Source organism: Bubalus kerabau, chromosome 23 (assembly GCF_029407905.1).
Source record: "Bubalus kerabau isolate K-KA32 ecotype Philippines breed swamp buffalo chromosome 23, PCC_UOA_SB_1v2, whole genome shotgun sequence".
Classification (NCBI taxonomy): Eukaryota; Metazoa; Chordata; class Mammalia; order Artiodactyla; family Bovidae; genus Bubalus; species Bubalus kerabau.
In genome coordinates this window covers 19571002-19589191 of record NC_073646.1, presented here as the reverse complement: position 1 = coordinate 19589191, position 18190 = coordinate 19571002, and the positions used below count along the sequence as shown (strand labels likewise).

The 18190-nt window shown below is 38.7% G+C and overlaps 1 protein-coding gene across 4 annotated transcripts in view; it reads right to left on the bottom strand.

Moving 5' to 3' along the window:
• Positions 1–18190, bottom strand: part of REXO5 (RNA exonuclease 5) — a 58272-nt gene that overhangs the window by 26379 nt on the left and 13703 nt on the right. For all 4 annotated transcript variants that reach the window (XM_055562558.1, XM_055562557.1, XM_055562556.1 and 1 more), the window contains exons 6-10: positions 17332–17475; positions 7072–7160; positions 5696–5811; positions 1580–1718; positions 1343–1437 (exon numbers count right to left, since the gene is read on the bottom strand). In XM_055562558.1, the coding sequence (XP_055418533.1) occupies positions 1343–1437; positions 1580–1718; positions 5696–5811; positions 7072–7160; positions 17332–17475 (583 nt within the window). The remainder of the gene's footprint in view (positions 1–1342; positions 1438–1579; positions 1719–5695; positions 5812–7071; positions 7161–17331; positions 17476–18190) is intronic.

Sequence of the window (18190 nt, the reverse complement as noted above, 5' to 3'; positions counted from 1 at the left end):
GTGTCTGACTCTAGCGACCCCATGAACTGCAGCCCACCAGGCTCCTCCATCCACGGGATTTTCCAGGCAAAAGTACTGGAGTGGGGTGCCATTGCCTTCTTGCCCACAGTAGTAGATATAATGGTCATCTGAGTTAAATTCACCCATTCCAGTCCATTTTAGTTCACTGATTCCTAAAATGTCAATGTTCACTCTTGCCATCTCCTGTTTGACCACTTCCAATTTGTCTTGATTCATGGACCTAACATTCCAGGTTTCTATGCAATATTGCTCTTGATAGAATCCGACTTTACTTCCATCACCAGTCACAGTCAAAATCACTGCAGATGGTGACTGCAGCCATGAAATTAAAAGACATTTGCTCCTTGGAAGAAAAGTTATGACCAACCTAGACAGTGTATTAACAAGCAGAGACATTACTTTGCCAACAAAGGTCCACCTAGTCAAAGCTATGGTTTTTCCAGTATTCATGTACGGATGTGAGAGTTGGACTATAAAGAAAGCTGAGCACTGAAGAACTGATGATTTTGAACTGTGGTGTTGGAGAAGACTCTTGAGAGTCACTTGGACAGCAAGGAGTTCCAACCAGTCCATCCTAAAGGAAATCAGTCCTGTATATTCATTGGAAGGAGTAATGCTGAAGCTGAAACTCCAATACTTTGGCCACATGCTGCAAAGAACTGACTCATTTGAAAAGACCCTGATGCTGGGAAAGATTGAAGGCGGGACAAGAAGGGGATGACAGAGGATGAGATGGTTGGGTGCCATCACCGACTCAATGGACATGAGTTTGAGTAAACTCTGGGAACTGGTGATGGACAGGGAGGCCTGGTGTGCTGCAGTCTATGGGGTCACAAAGAGTCGGACACACTGAGTGAATGAACTGAACTATTAGCACATATCATCACATTCAATAACAAAGCTTCAGTTATACAGATAACCATAATTTATTTAACTAGTCTTGTAGAATATCTGAAGATTTGGGGGCTATTTTAAACCGCACTATAATGAACATCATTATACATGTGTTTATACGTACTAGGATACTATCAATATAGAAATGTTATGTTTCAAAGTTTTGGTTAACTTTTCTGCCTTTTCTGTCCAGTCTATCCATCAATCTTCAGCTACGAATGCAACTCCTTTTTGTATTCCCAAAGTTTTTTCATTTATGTGTCATACTTCTCTCTGAAGTTAGGATCTCAGAATTCCTAATAATGTTTACAAACTAAGAGAGAGGAAGAGCAGAGAGGCTGACCTTTTGCAATATTCTTTAAATAAGACACAATATGCTAACTTATATGCAGTCTATCAGGATAATATAATATTCAAACAAACTTACCCCAAAATAGCTTTGGCTAAGAACTTGAGCTTAAATCTTCTGCCCTGCTCTCTGACATACAGCAATGATGTATCAATAACATATGGATGTATCATCTGAGGAGGAAAGAGAATAGAATGAGTAGCATCCTATGTTAAAGGAAAAAATAAGTGGACTGGGGAACAGAAGGCTTTAGATCTAAGATAGATAAAACAGGCTCATATGCTAGAAAAACTAAGTCCTAAATCAGATACTCACTTTCAGTGCTCTGAGATCTAAATCTAAGGAGTGGCCCACTAACACAGCATCAGGAGGAAGAAGGATCTTCAACCGTCTCTGTACATCTTTGAGTTTGGTTGTCACTGGGTTAAGAATCTTCTTTGTGATTCCAGAGAAACTTTCAACAACAACAACAACAAAAAAAAAAACAGAAATGGACAAACCAGGATATTACTAAGTTTTCCTCCCTGGAAAGCCACTTCAAAAAGAATATTTTAAAAAATTGATAAAACATTAATAAATGCTCAGTGTAATAAGACTGAAAATAAACAAAGAAGAAATTAAAAACTGCCTATAATCCCACTACCCAGAGATCACTTTTTACACTTTAATAAATACCCTTTCATATTTTTTGATACATATATATTCATGTATGTTTCATTTTTATAAAAATGCAATGGCTAATAAGCACATGAAAAAGTGCTCAACATGACTCATTATTTGAGAAATGCACCTGTCAGAATGGCCATCATCCAAAAATCTACAAACAATAAATTCTGGAGAGAGTATGGAGAAAAGGAACACTTTTGTACTGTTGGTAGGAATATAAATTGATACAGCCTCTACGGAAGACAGTAAAGACAGTACGGAGATACCTTAAAAAACTAGGGATAAAACTACCATAGGACTCAACAATCCCATTACTAGGCATATAACCCTAAGAAAACCATAATTGAAAAAGACACATATACCCCAAATGTTCATTGCAGCACTATTTACGATAGGACATGGAAGCAATTTAAGATGTTCATGGACAGATGAATGGATAAAGAAGGTGTGGTACATATATAGAATGGAATATTATTCACCCATAAAAATGAATGCATTTGAGTCAGTTCTAATGAGGTGGATGGAACATAGAGTCTATTATACAGAGTGAAGTAAGTCAGAAAGAGATAAATATCATATATTAATTCATATGTATAGAATCTAGAAATATGGTACTGATGAACCTATTTGCAGGGCAGCAATGGAGACACAGACATAAAGAACAGACTTGTGGACATGGCGAAAAGGAGAGTATGGGTTGAATAGAGAGTAGCGTGGAAACATATATATTACCATATGTAAAATAGATAGCTGATGGGTATCTGCTGTATAATACAGGGAGTGCAAATCCAGTGCTCTGTGACTACCTAGAAGGATGGGATCGGGTAGAAGGTGGGAGAGAGATTCACAAGGAAGGGGACATATGTGTGCCTATGGCTGACTCATGTTGATGTATGGCAGAAACCAACACAATATTGTAAAGCAATTGTCCTCCAATTAAAAATAAATAAATTTTAAAAATGAAAAAATAAATAACAATTTTAAAATGTTATCATGGGACTATCCTGGTGGTTCAGAGGTTAAGATTCCCTGCTTTCACTGTGGTGGGCCAGATTTGATCCCTGATTGGGGAACTAAGATCCCACAAGCCACGTGGCAATCATAATGCATATTACTGTATAATATAAACATAACATTTTCTATATGTCATGAACAAGTTTTCATATCAATAAATCTATTTCAGCACATCATTTTAAATGGTTAGAGTAGATATAACATTTTAACCAATCCCCCATTTTCATTTTAACCAACCCCCTACATTTATATTCCCATATTTTTGCAATACTATGACAAACGTGCTTATACATACAGCTTTGTTACATATGACTGTTCCCTAACAATATCGTGTAATTGTCTTGTTACTAATAGGACAGTCTTTATCATTATCATGGCCTCTCTGTGCCTAAGTAAGCATGAACTGATAGATGTAACTACAATGGGCAACAACAGTAATATTTCCTGGCTTTTCTTTGCCTAATCACAGTACTGTGTATATTCTGAAATTGCATGCTTATCTTTGGAATGATAAAAAAAAAATTTTAACTTCAAATTTCTGCTGTGGAAAAACTCAGTTTCATTTTGGTTTCTGGGGCCAAGGGAGATTAAGGTCTAAGATCATTTGACAACCAAAAGATGATTTATAGATTTTTTCAGATGGGGTCTTATCAGAGAGCAAAGATATTTGGCAGTTGCTACAACTGTCAGATTCTATGACAAGGAAGATAATATTCTGATGACTTAAAGTCATAGGAAAATTAGAGTGCAAGAAGGATAAGAGCATTATATACCAACACTGTACAATTTCAGTATTAAAATTTACAGTTGTGGTACCCCAGCCTTTTCTTTGATAGTAAGTAGATAATAATACAGAGAAGGCAATGGCACCCCACTCCAGTACCCTTGCCTGGAAAATCCCATGGACGGAGGAGCCTGGTAGGCTGAAGTCCATGGGGTCACTAGGAGTTGGATATGACTGAGCGACTTCACTTTTACTTTTCACTTTCATGCACTGGAGAAGGAAATGGCAACCCACTCCAGTGTTCTTCCCTGGAGAATCCCAGGGACGGGGGAGCCTGGTGGGCTGCTGTCTATGGGGTCACACAGTCAGACACGACTGAAGCAACTTAGCAGCAGCAGCAGCAGCAGATAATAATAGAGCCAGACATCCTGGAATGTGAAGTCAAGTGGGCCTTAGAAAGCATCACTACATACAAAGGTAGTGGAGGTGATGGAATTCCAGTTGAGCTCTTTCAAATCATGAAAGATGATGCTGTGAAAGTGCTGCACTCAATATGCCAGCAAATTTGGAAAACTCAGCAGTGGCCACAGGACTGGAAAAGGTCAGTTTTCATTCCAATCCCAAAGAAAGGCAATGCCAAAGAATGCTCAAACTACCGCACAATTGCACTCATCTCACATGCTAGTAAAGTAATGCTCAAAATTCTCCAAGCCAGGCTTCAGCAGTACGTGAACCGTGAACTTCCTGATGTTCAAGCTGGTTTTAGAAAAGGCAGAGGAACCAGAGATCAAATTGCCAACATCTGCTGGATCATGGAAAAAGCAAGAGAGTTCCAGAAAAACATCTATTTCTGCTTTATTGACTTTGCCAAAGCCTTTGACTGTGTGGATCACAGTAAACTGTGGAAAATTCTGAAAGAGATGGGAATACCAGACCACCTGACCTGCCTCTTGAGAAATCTGTATGCAGGTCAGGAAGCAACAGTTAGAACTGGACATGGAACAACAGACTGGTTCCAAATAGGAAAAGGAGTACGTCAAGGCTGTATATTGTCACCCTGCTTAAACTTATATGCGGAGTACATCATGAGAAACGCTGGGCTGGAAGAAGCACAAGCTGGAATCAAGATTGCTGGGAGAAATATCAATAACCTCAGATACGCAGATGACACTACCCTTATGGCAGAAAGTGAAGAGGAACTAATAAAAAGCCTCTTGATGAAAGTGAAAGTGGAGAGTGAAAAAGTTGGCTTAAAGCTCAACATTCAGAAAACGAAGATCATGGCATCTGGTCCCATCACTTCATGGGAAATAGATGGAGAAACAGTGGAAACAGTGTCAGACTTTATTTTTCTGGGCTCCAAAATCACTGCGGATGGTGATTGCAGCCATGAAATTAAAAGACGCTTACTCCTTGGAAGAAAAGTTATGACCAACCTAGATAGCATATTCAAAAGCAGAGACATTACTTTGCCAACAAAGGTCCGTCTAGTCAAGGCTATGGTTTTTCCAGTGGTCATGTATGGATGTGAGAGTTGGACTGTGAAGAAGGCTTGATGCTTTTGAACTGTGGTTTTGGAGAAGACTCTTGAGAGTCTCTTGGACTGCAAGGAGATCCAACCAGTCCATTCTGAAGGAGATCAGCCCTGGGATTTCTTTGGAAAGAATGATGCTAAAGCTGAAACTCCAGTACTTTGGCCACCTCATGTGAAGAGTTGACTCACTGGAAAAGAGTCTGATGCTGGGAGGGATTGGGGGCAGAAGGAGAAGGGGATGACAGAGGATGAGATGGCTGGATGGCATCACTGACTCGATGGACCTGAGTCTGAGTGAACTCCGGGAGTTGGTGATGGACAGGGAGGCCTGGCATGCTGCGATTCATGGGGTCGCAAAGAGTCAGACACGACTAAGCAACTGAACTGAACTGAGATAATAATTAACTAAATAGAAGCTACAGGCTATTCCTGGTAAGTTTCATTCCACTCTAGTCTGACATCTATCAAGAGCTGGAGGCAGGGTTAAAAATACCTGGTGAGATAGTCCACAATCTTGTTGTCAGGTTTAACAAGTTCATCCATAACACAGCCGCCTCCTTCAGCAACCAGTGAGATACGTGTTAGTTCTCTTCCCTTGGATGTAAGGCACTGAAAGATTAGGATGTAGTTAGGCTGCTAAACTGTGGAAGCTCTTGCTTTCTCTCATTATTTAAGACTATATCAGCTGTCATCTATTCTAAGCTACTGGGGTCCCTGAGACAACAGTACAGCTGTTTGCTGACTAGAAGATCCAATATGAATGAAATTAAAGCTAGGCAGGCTGCTGAACATTATTATAGTTAAAGGTAACCAACACAGTACTATTTCTCTGGGAAGGATGTGCTTAAGAGGGACAGAAACAATAACATCAATTATAATTGTACCATAACATCAATTATAATTGTACCATTTACTGTGTACTACAACCCAGTATCATGCTAAGTATCACTACAAAGTAATATTTATTAGCATGCACTATTATCTAATGCAATACTAGGTATTTTATATATCATCTCATAATAACCCCATGAAATAGCCTCTAACATTAGCCTCACTTTGCAGAGGAAGAATTAGGGAATTAGTTTGCCCAAGGAGACAGGCAAGGCCAGGATACACACCCTGATATGACTCCAAATCCTTAGATCTTATCCACTGTTAAGAGTTAAGAAACTATTACTTGAGCACTAAGTGAGAGGGAATACACAGCATTTGAAAGGAGGTTTAGACAAAGTAAAACACAAAGGAAGCTGAAGCAGGGAAATCCTTCTTCTAATCTTAAATGTGTAAAACCAAGTCAAACCAATGGTAATTGAGGCAAGACTTCAAGGCAACAATGACAAAAAACCTGTGCAAAAGACAGAAGCAGACTTCAACTGGTAGTCCAGTGATTAAGAATTTGCCTGCCAATGCAGGGGACATGGGTTTGGTCCTTGGTCTGGGAAGATTCCACATGCTGCTATGGAGTAACTAAGCCCAAGAACTCCAATTGCTGAAGCTCATGTGCCCTAAAGTCTATGTTCTGCAACAAGATAAGCCACCACAAGAAGCCCTTGCACTGCAACTACAGAGTAGTCCCTGCTCGCTGCAACTAGAGAAAGCCTGCACACAGCAAGAGAGTCTCAGTGCAGAAAAAAAAAACCCAAAAAACAGAAGCAATCAACTTCGAGTAATAATCAAAAATTAGATTGACTAGTTAGAAAACTTATGTGATACTTATTCCTCATCCTGAAGCAAAGATTCAATTTTCCTAAAGCGTGATGAAATGGGTCCACTTTCAGTTATTTAAACCGAATGCTAGAACTGAACACAATCAAGACAACTAGACCCTAGTGTGCAACACTCCAGTTGAAAATCAAAAGTAGCACTTACCATTTCACAGTCAAGGCCAAAGAGAGGACTGTTGTCTGTTACAGAACCATTACATTTGGTAGGTACAAAGTTTTCACAGTCAGGAAAACCTAGGAGGAAAAGGAATAAAACATTTACCTTTAGAACTAGAAATGGTAAATATCACTCCTATATTTATTCAGGGAAAACTGAGACTCCACATTTGTGGGGCATTTCGCTATGTTAGACACCTGAAATATGAAGATTAAATGAGATAATTTCTGTCCTTAATTTTTTATCCATCTACTCATTTTTATATTTGGGGAGAATAATGTAGGCTGCTGTTATTGGGGATACTAGGGCCTAGACTTTTTTGCAGTTACCAAGTAACAATTTTTTCCTCCTTATTAGCAATAACAAATTGTACCTAAATCCTAAGTCATGGGACCTTTTCCATGTATGCAGTAACAGAGGATGAATAAAGTATGCAAATGACTGTATGTGGTATTTTTCTTTCCTAAACAAACAAGAAAAAGAAGGAATGAAATTCCACCATAGCAGAGATCTAAAAGGATTTCACTGAAGGTCGAAAGTTTAACATTCACCATATACACTCTAGTACTTAACCTTACCCTTAAAATTTCTCTGAGATCGCTTTTTAGAAATGTGCCGCATTTTCTAGACTCCCAGCCTGAAAACTCCGTACAGAGGCTCAGATATAGGCTTAGGATACCCCTTCCTAAGTCAATAAATCAGGCACATTCATCTGAGAAGCCCAAAAGTGTCTGAATCACTGAATATTCCTACCTTCAGATAGAGGCTGAAACAGTTAAAGGTAACAGATTTTTATCTGACAAGAAACTAAGGGGAGTATGAAAAGCTTTCACCAGTTTCTATGTCACAGTACCTTGAAATTTCCAACTGATTACAATTAAAAGAATCAAAAAAGTCTAACCCAAAAGGAATATTCTCAAATCTTGGAGACATGGTACTTGCTGACCTCCTTATCTGTAGTATTAGTATCAATAATACCACAAAATAACTTTTTTAAAGCACTATGTGCCCCATGCTAAGCTTTTTCTGTACATTAACTCAATCTTCATGGCAATCCTATGATATATGAACTGTTAACTCCATCTTACAAATAGCTTTTTTACTTTAAGTAAATCTATTTTAAAAGGAAATGTATGTATCCAGAATACAAAAAGATCTCCAGTAATAAAAAAAGACAGCCCAATTAAAAAATGGACAAAGGATCTGAAAAGATATACAAATGGCCAATAAGCATATAATGAGATGCTCAATATCATCAGCTATCAGAGAAATACAAACCAAAATCACAACGAGACACTAATTCACATTAGGATGGGTATAATCAAAAAGAGCATAACAAGTGTTAGTAAGGATGTGGAGAAATTGGAAACCTTATACATTGCTGGAGGGAATGTAAAATGGTACAGAGGCCTTGTAAAACAGTTTGGGGGGAGGCGGTCCAAAGATAGAGGAGAAATAGGATGGGGAGACCACTTTCTCCCTGACTAATTAATCAAAAGATCATTTGAATGTTGAGCAACTTCTACAAACCAACTTCTGAACACTGTGAAGGACACCAGGCACCCACAAAGGCAGTCCAATCTCTTTGAAAGGAGGTAGGACAAAATATAAGACAGAAACAGAGACAGAAGATTTAGGGATGGAGACCCATCCTAGGGAGGGAGTCACGAAGGAGAAGAAGTTTCCAAACAGCAGGAAACCCTCTCACAGGCATGTCTGTGGGGAGTTTTGGAATCTTAGAGGGCAACACAACCAGGAGAAAAAAAAAAACAAAACCCACAGAATATGTGCCTAACTGCAACTACAAGTGGAGATGAGGAAGTGGCATGGAGGCTCATGCCGAGGACCGGGCCTGAATTCCCTGAAGACAATCTGAGGGAGCTAATGTGAGACAGCAACCCAAACCATGGGCTCCACAAAGACAAAAAAAAAAAGAACTTTCCCTCAAAAGGCTCTAACACCACATGGTGACCCCTGGTGTGCTCACATAACAAAGGATTGAGCGAATACCAAAGGACAGCAAGCTAGCTGCTGGCTGCTGTATAGGGCTCTCCCTCCCCAAAGGCAGAGAGATAGGCCTGTGACAGCCAGAGCTGGAAGGCAAGGGGCTGCTGCAATCTTGGCCCCAGAGACTTCTTCCAACAAACTGAGCAGGCTCCCAGTTGCTAACCATGTCTTCCTGGGATCCTGGACGGTTGACATCTGCCAGGAGTATCACAGTCTGAGATCAGCTCCCCAGAGGAGACACATGGCATATCTGGGTCTGTGTTCTCACTGCACACCTGGGAAACCAAGCAGCCAGGACCTGGGAGGTGAATAAGACACACAGCCCACCCGGGACAGAGTAGTAGCCAAGCACCAGGTCTCGCATAAGCTGCTTGGATCTTGGAAGGGCACAAAACGCACAGCCCATCTGGGTCTGTCCCCCCGTGGAGAACCTAAGAACCTGAGCAGTTTAGACCTGGGAAATGCATGGAATGCAGGGCCCACTTGGGACAGCGCCCTTGCAGAGCACCCTGGAGCCTGAGAAGTATAGACCCGGGAAGTACATGCCACCTTGGGCTGTGGCAAACCCAGTGTGGTCCATCCACCATGAGCACTCCCCACACATGCCAGCAGTATTTGTTTGCAATGTCCCTCCCTCCCCACAAGACAACTGAACAAGTGAGCCTAAATAAGTGGCCACCTTTGACCCCTGTGTCAGGGCAGAGATTACACACTGAAGAGATCTGCAAACAGAGGAAGCCAAAATAAAGGAGGAGGAACCACTCTGGAAGTGACAGGTGCATCAGACTAAAACTCAGCAGTTAATACTGGGACTGTGCACATTTGAGGGGCACCTATAGAACTTGAGAACAAGTACAAGCTGGAACAAGGGACTATTTGAAACTGAACTGACCCCACACTGCTCACAACAGCTCCACAGAAATTCCTAGATATATTTTTACTATTATCAATTCTTAATTTTTAAAAAAAAATTTAGTTCTTTATTACTCCTTTAACTTTCATTTTTATAGCCTACTATTACCTTTCTTAAAAAAAAACCTAGTTTAAAAAAAATTTCATATATATAATTTTTTTTAATTTTTGTGATTGATTTTGTTTTGTATTTTTTATATTGTACTTATGAGAGTCTAACCTCTATTCTAGGTTTTTAATCTTTGCTTCTTGATATTTGTTAGCAATTCTGTACCTTTAAGAATCTAGTCTTCAGTATCCATTTTCACTTAGGGATTTGATTACTGGCTTGATTGGTCTCTCCCCTTTGACTCTCCCTTTTCTCCTCGAGGTCAACTCTATCTCCTTCCTCCATCTTCTCTTCTCTACATAACTCTGTGAATCTCCCTGGTGTCCCTGGCTATGGAGAATTGTTTCACCATTAACCTAAGGGTTTTATCTTCTGTGCTGTACGGAAGGAGAAGTCTTGAGGCTACAGTAAGAGAAGGACTGAAAGCCAGAGGCAGGAAGCTTAACTCCAAAACTTTAGAACATCAGAGAACTCTTGACTCCAGGAAACATTAATAGACAAGAGCTCACCCAAAAGTCTCCACAACTACACTGAAACCAAGTTCCAACCAAGAGCTAATAAGTTCTAGTCCAAGACACACCACCCTAATTCTCCAGAAAAACAGGAACACAACCCTGAACATTGAAAGACAAGCTGCCCAAAGCCATGCCAAACCCATAGACACCACAAAACTCACTACTGGACACTTCATTGCACTCCAGAGTGAAGAGATCCAGCTCCACCCACCAGAACCCAGATGCAAGTTCCCCAAACCAAAAAAACTTGACAAGCCACTATTCCAACCCCATACACAGGGAGCAGACTTCACAATTAAGAGGAACCAGCCTGCAGAAAGGGCACCCCAAACACAGTAATCTAAACAGAACAAAAAGGCAGAGAAATATTCAGCAGGTGAAGGAACATGACAAACCAAAGAGGAGATAGGGAGTCTACCTGAAAAAGAATTCAGAATGACAGTAAAGATGATCCAAAATCTTGAAAACAAAATGGAGTTACAGATAAGTAGACTAGAGACAAGGATTGAGAAGATACAAGAAATATTTAACAAAGACCTAGAAGAAATAAGGAAGAGTCAATTAATAATGAACAATGCAATAACTGAGATTAAAAGCACTCTGGAGGGAACAAACAGTAGAATAACTGAGGCAGAAGAGAGGATAAGTGAGGTAGAAGATAGAATGGTAGAAATAAATGAAGCAGAGAGGAAAAAAGAATTAAATGATGACAACCTCAGAGACCTCTAGGACAATATTAAATACCCCAACATTCGAATCATAGGTGTCCCAGAAGAAGAAGACAAAAAGAAAGGGCATAAGAAAACACTTGAGGTGATAACAGTCAAAAACTTCCCAAAATGGGGAAGGAAATAGCCACCCAAGTCCAAAAATCTCAGAGAGTCCCAAACTGGATAAACCCAAGGCAAAACACCCCAAGACACATATTAATCAAACTAACAAAGATCAAACACAAAGAGCAAATATTAAAAGCAGCAAGGGAAAAAGCAACAAATAACACACAAGAGGAATCCCATAAGGATAACAGATGATCTTTCAATAGAAACTCTTCAGGCCAGAAGTGAATAGCAGGACATAGTTATGAAAGAGAATAACCTACAACCAAGATTACTCTACCCAGCAAGGATCTCATTCAGATATAAAGGAGAAATTAAAAGCTTTACAGACAAGCAAAAGCTGAGAGAATTCAGCACCACCAAACCAGCTCTTCAACCAATGTTAAAGTATCTTCTCTAGACAGGAAACACAGAAAAGGTTTCTAAAAATGAACCCGAAACAACAAAATAAACGGTAATGGTATCATACTTATCAATAATTATGTTAAATATAAATGGGTTAAATGCTCCAACCAAAAGACAAAGACTGGCCAAATGGATACAAAAACAAGACCTCTTATATATGCTGTCTACAAGAAACCCACCTCAAACCAAGGGACACATACAGACTGAAAGTGAAGGGCTGGAAAAAGTTATTTCATATAAATGGAGACCAAAAGAAAGCAGGAGTAGCAATACTCATATCAGGTAAAACAGACCTTGAAATAAAGACCATGATAAGAGATAAAGAAGGACACTACATAATGATCGAAGGATCAATCCAAGAAGAAGATATGCAACCAACATAGGAGCACCTCAATATGTAAGGCAAATGCTAATGAGTATGAAATGGGAAATTAACAGTGACACAATAATAGTGGGGGACTTTACTACCCCACTCACACCTATGGATAGATCAACCAAACAGAAAATTAGCAAGGACACACGAGCTTTAAACGATACAATAGACCAGTTAGACCTAATTGATATCTGTAAGGCATTTCACCCAAAAATAATGAATTTCACCTTTTTCTCAAGTGCACACAGAACATTCTCCAGGATAGATCACATCCTGGGCCACAAATCTAGCCTTGGTAAATTTTAAAAAATTGAAATCATTTCAAGCATCTTTTATGATCACAATGCAGTAGGATTAGATGTCAACTACAAGAAAAAACTATTTAAAAATATAAACATATGGAGGCTAAACAGCACAATTTTGTATACGAACAGATCATGGAAGAAATCAAAAAGGAAATCAAAATATGCATAGAAACAAATGAAAATGAAAACACAACAACCCAAAACCTATGGGATTCAGTAAAAGCAGTGCTAAGAGGAAGGTTCATAGCAATACAAGCCTACCTCAAAAAAGAAGAGAAACATCAAATAAACAACCTAACTTTACACCTAAAGCAACTAGGAAAAGAAGAAAAGAAGAACCCCAAAGTTAGTAGAAGGAAAGAAATCATAAAAATCAGAGCAGAAATAAATGAAAAAGAAACAAAGGAGACTATACCAAAGATCAACAAAACTAAAAGTGGGTTCTTTGAGAAGGTAAATAGACAAACTGTTAGCCAGACTCATCAAGAAAAAAAGAAGAATCAAATCAATAAAATTAGAAATGAAAATGAAGAATCACAACAGACAACAGAGAAATACAAACGATCATAAGAGACTACCATGAACAATTATATACCAATAAAATGGACAACTTGGAAGAGATGGGCAAATTCTTAGAAAAGTATAACCTTCCAAAACTGAAGCAAGAAGAAAAAGAAATCTTAATAGACCCATCACAAGCATGGAAATCAAAACTGTAATAAAAAATCTTCCAACAAACAAAAGCCTAGGACCAGATGGCTTAAACAGGTGAATTCCACCAAAAAATTACAAGTGCTAAAACCTATCCTACTCAAACCCTTCTAGACAATTGCAGAGGAAGGTAAATTCCCAAACTCATTCTATGAGGCCACCATCATCCTAATACCAAAAACAGACAAAGATGCCACAGAAAAAGAAATCTACAGTCTAATATCACTGATGAACATAGATGCAAAAATCCTCAATAGACATAGAGAAAGCCATTGACAAAATTCAACACTTATTTATGATAAAAAAAACTCTCCAGAAAGCAGGCATAGAAGGAACATACCTCAACATAATAAAAGCCACATATGACAAACCCATAGTAAACGTTATCCTCAATGGCAAAAAATTGAAAGCATTTCCTCTAAAATCAGGAGCAAGACAAGTCTTGTTCACCACTTTCACCACTACTATTTAACATAGTTTCAGAAGCCCTAGCCACAGGAATGGAGAAGGCAATGGCACCCCACTCCAGTACTCTTGCCTGGACAATTCCATGGATGGAGGAGCCTGGTAGGCTGTAGTCCATGGCGTTGCTGGGAATTGGACATGACTGAGCGACTTCACTTTCACTTTTCACTTTCATGCATTGGAGAAGGAAATGGCAACCCACTCCAGTGTTCTTGCCTGGAGAATCCCAGGGACAGGGGAGCCTGGTGGGCTGCTGACCATGGGGTAGCACAGAGTTGGACACGACTAAAGCGACTTAGCAGCAGCAGCCACAGAAGAAAAAGAAATAAAAGGAATCCAGAATGGAAAAGAAGTAAAACTCACTGTTTGCAGATGACATAAACCTCTACATAGAAAACCCTGAAGACACCACCAGGAAATTACTAGAGCTAATCAATGATATAGTAAAGTTGCAGGATATAACATTAACACACAGAAATCTCTTGCATTCCTATACACTAACAATGAAGAAACAAAAAGAGAAATTAAGGAAACAATCCCATTCACCACTGCAATGGAAAGAATAAAATACTTAGGAATAAATTTACCTAAAGAAACAAAAGACCTATATACAAAAAACTATAAAACAATGATGAAAGAAATCAAAGATGACACAAATAGATGCAGAAATACCATGTTTGTGGATTGAAGAATCAATATAGTGAAAATGAGTTTGCTACCCAAATTAATCTATAGATTAAATGCAATCCCTATCAAGCTACCAACGGTATTTTTCACAGAAGCAAAACAAATAATCTCACAATTTGTATGGATACACAATAAAACCTCAAATAGCCAAAGCAACCTTGAGAAAGAAGAATGGAACGGGAGGAATCAACTTGCCTGACTTCAGACTATACTACAAAGCTACAGTCATCAAGACAGTATGGTACTGGCACAAAGACAGAAAGATAGACCAATGGAACAAAACAGAAAGCCCAGAGATAAATCCACACACCTATGGATACCTTATCTTTGACAAAGGAGGCAAAATATACAATGGAGAAAACACAATCTCTTTAACAAGTGGTGCTGGGAAAACTGGTCAACTACATGTAAATGAATGAAACTAGAACACTTTCTAACACCATACACAAAAATAAATTCAAAATGGATTAAAGATCTTCATGTAAGACCAGAAACTATAAAGCTCTTGGAGGAAAATATAGGCAGAACACTGACATAAATCACAGCAAGATTCTCTATGACCCACCTCCCAGAGTAATGGAAATAAAAACAAAAAACAACAAATGGGACCTAATTAAACTTAAATGCTTTTGCACAATGAAGGAAACTATAGGCAAGGTGAAAAGGCAGCCTTCAGAATGGGAAAAAATAACAGCAAATGAAGCAACTTACAAAGAATTAATCTTTAAAATATATAATCAGTTCAGGCAGCTCAATACCAGAAAAACAAAAGACTCAATCAAAAAGTGGGCCAAAGAACTAAACAGACATTTCTCCAAAGAAGACATACAGATGGCTAACAAAAATGAAAATATGAATGAGTGTTCAACATCACTCATTACTAGAGAAATGCAAATCAAAACCACAATGAGGTATCATCTTATGTGGATCAGAATGGCTGCCATCAAAAAGTCTACAAACAATAAATGCTGGAGAGGGTGTGGAGAAAAGGGAACATTTTTACACTGTTGGTGGGAATACAAACTAGTACAGCCACTATGGAGAACAGTGTGGAGATTCCTTTAAAAAACTGGAAACAGAACTACCATGCTGCTGCTGCTGCTAAGTCGCTTCAGTCGTGTCCGACTCTGTGCGACCCCATAGATGGCAGCCTACCAGGCTCAGACCCAGCAATTCCACTGCTGGGCATACACACCGAAGAAACCAGAATTGAAAGAAACACATGTACCCCAATGTTCACTGCAGCACTGTTTACAATAGCTAGGACATGGAAGCAACCTAGATGTCCATCAGCAGAGAATGGATAAGGAAGCTGTGGTACATATACACAATGGAATATTACTCAGCTATAAAAAATTAATGCATTTGAGTCAGTTCTAATGAGGTGGATGAAACTGGAGCCTATTATATAGAGTGAAGTAAGTCAGAAACAGAAACACCAATACAGTATATTAACACTGTATGTATGTAATTTATATGGAATATATATGGGATTTATAAAGACGGTAATGACGACCCTACCTGCAAGACACCAAAAGAAACACAGATGTAAAGAAGAGACATTTGGACTATGTGGGAGAAGGCGAGGGTGGGATAATTTGAGAGAATAACATTGAAACATGTATATTACGATATGTAAAACAGATGACTGGTGCAAGTTTGATGCATGAAACAGGGCACTCGAAGCCAAGTCAACCCAGAGTGATGGGGTAGGGAGGGATGTGTGAGGGGGGTTTAGGATGGGAGGACACATATTCACCCATGGCTGATTCATGTTGATGTTTGGCAAAAACCACCACAATATTGTAAAGTAATTAGCCTCCAATTAAACAAATAAGTAAATTATTTTAAATTTTTTAAAAAGGAAAAAAAAAAAAGTCTGGTAGTTCCTTAAAAGGATAAACATAGAGTTACCATAGGATTTGGTAGGTATATACCCCTTGCTACATACTTAAGAAAAATGAAAACATATACCCATGCAAAAACTTTCATCTGGATGTAGCATTATTCACAACAGCCCCAAAGTATAAACAATTCAAATGTCATCAACTGATGACTGGATAAATAAAATGTATAAACATACATGGAATATCATTAGAATGAAAATAAAGGACATAATAATACATGCTACAACATGGATAAACCATGAAAATTTTATGCTGAGCTAAAAAAGTTAATTACAAAAGACCACATATTGTGTGATTCCATTTATATTCACAATAGGTAAATCTATTAACAGAGAGTAATTAGTAGTTGCCTTGGGCTAAAGGACATTGCAGGAAATGATAGTACAAGGTTTCTTTTGGGGTAATGAAAGTGTTCTAAACTGACTGTGGCAATAGTTGACGAAATCTGCAAACATACTAAAAACTATTGAAATTGTATACTTTAAATGGGTGAACTGTATGGTAGGTTAATTATATCTCAATAGGGCTTTATTTTTTTTTAAGAAATTATAATATTACTGCTGTGATTAAGAGGTAATAAATAAAAGAATTTTTATTAAAGTCTTACTACATAACTGACCAAGGCTCTGAGCCTAGACCTATTTATTAAAGAAAATGGAGGTGGGGGTGGGTGGGAGGAATATTAGAAGTACTAGAGAAGTGTTAAAATGTTAAAGACATATTGACTTCAATACACTAAGAAGGAATGAAAGAAAAATAAAAAAGGAATATTTTTTTATTCCCACAAAATATTTCAATGTTATTTAAGGTCATGTTCATGTACTACCTAAAATCAGTCACAGTATACATCCTACAGTTTAGGAAACACTGCACTTAAAGTATTTCCTCTTTAATAGAGGATGGAATAAGTCACTTGGAAAGCAGTCCATAAAAACAAACTTTCAACAGTAATATTTTTAAATAAACTAACAGACATTCTTCCATTGTTGCCAACACAGGATAAAATCTATACCAACCTTGTAATGGAAAGTGATATGTTTTCATTTCCTCCTTTGTGAGAAGGCATCTAGTCAAGCCCACTTTCTTAGAGCCATACTTTTGAATGATGGGGTCTTTCTGCAAGTTGATGCTAACTTTTGAGCTGGCAAAAGGTAAAGACCCTGAAACAAAGACAATCACATATATGTTATAAAGTATGTTTATAAGACTTCAGAGGACATGTCTTTTAATGATGTATAGATCAAAAGGTTTATAAGACCCAGTCCCAACTTTAAAGGAGCTTGCATTCTAATATATTTATAGGAACACAAAGCAAAAATAACTCTAAAATGGGTTGTAACAATAAAAGCTATAAAAGGGAAAGGGAGAATACACTGGCTGAGATAGTCAGAAATGGTTCAAGACAGGAAAAGACTAGCTGAGTCTAGTCTTAAAGAGCAGAATTCAGATATCTGCTGTATTAAACTAGCCTGTTAATGATGGACAGGGAAGCCTGGCATACTGCAGTACATGGGGATGCAAAGAGTCAGACATGACTGAGCAACTAAACTGAACTGAAACTAGTCTGTTACAGTGTCTGCCACTCCTAATAAATCTACTGCACCCCTAACCACTTGCTCAAACACAAGCCTGTTCTTTAAGAAGCAGCAGTTACTGATTGGATTAAGAGTGGCTGCTGCTGCTGCTGCTAAGTCGCTTCAGTCATGTCCGACTCTGTGCGACCCCACAGACGGCAGCCCACCAGGCTCCGCCGTCCCTGGGATTCTCCAGGCAAGAACACTGGAGTGGGTTGCCATTTCCTTCTCCAATGCAGGAAAGTGAAAAGTGAAAGTGACATCGCTCAGTCGTGTCCGACTCCTTGAGACCCCATGAACT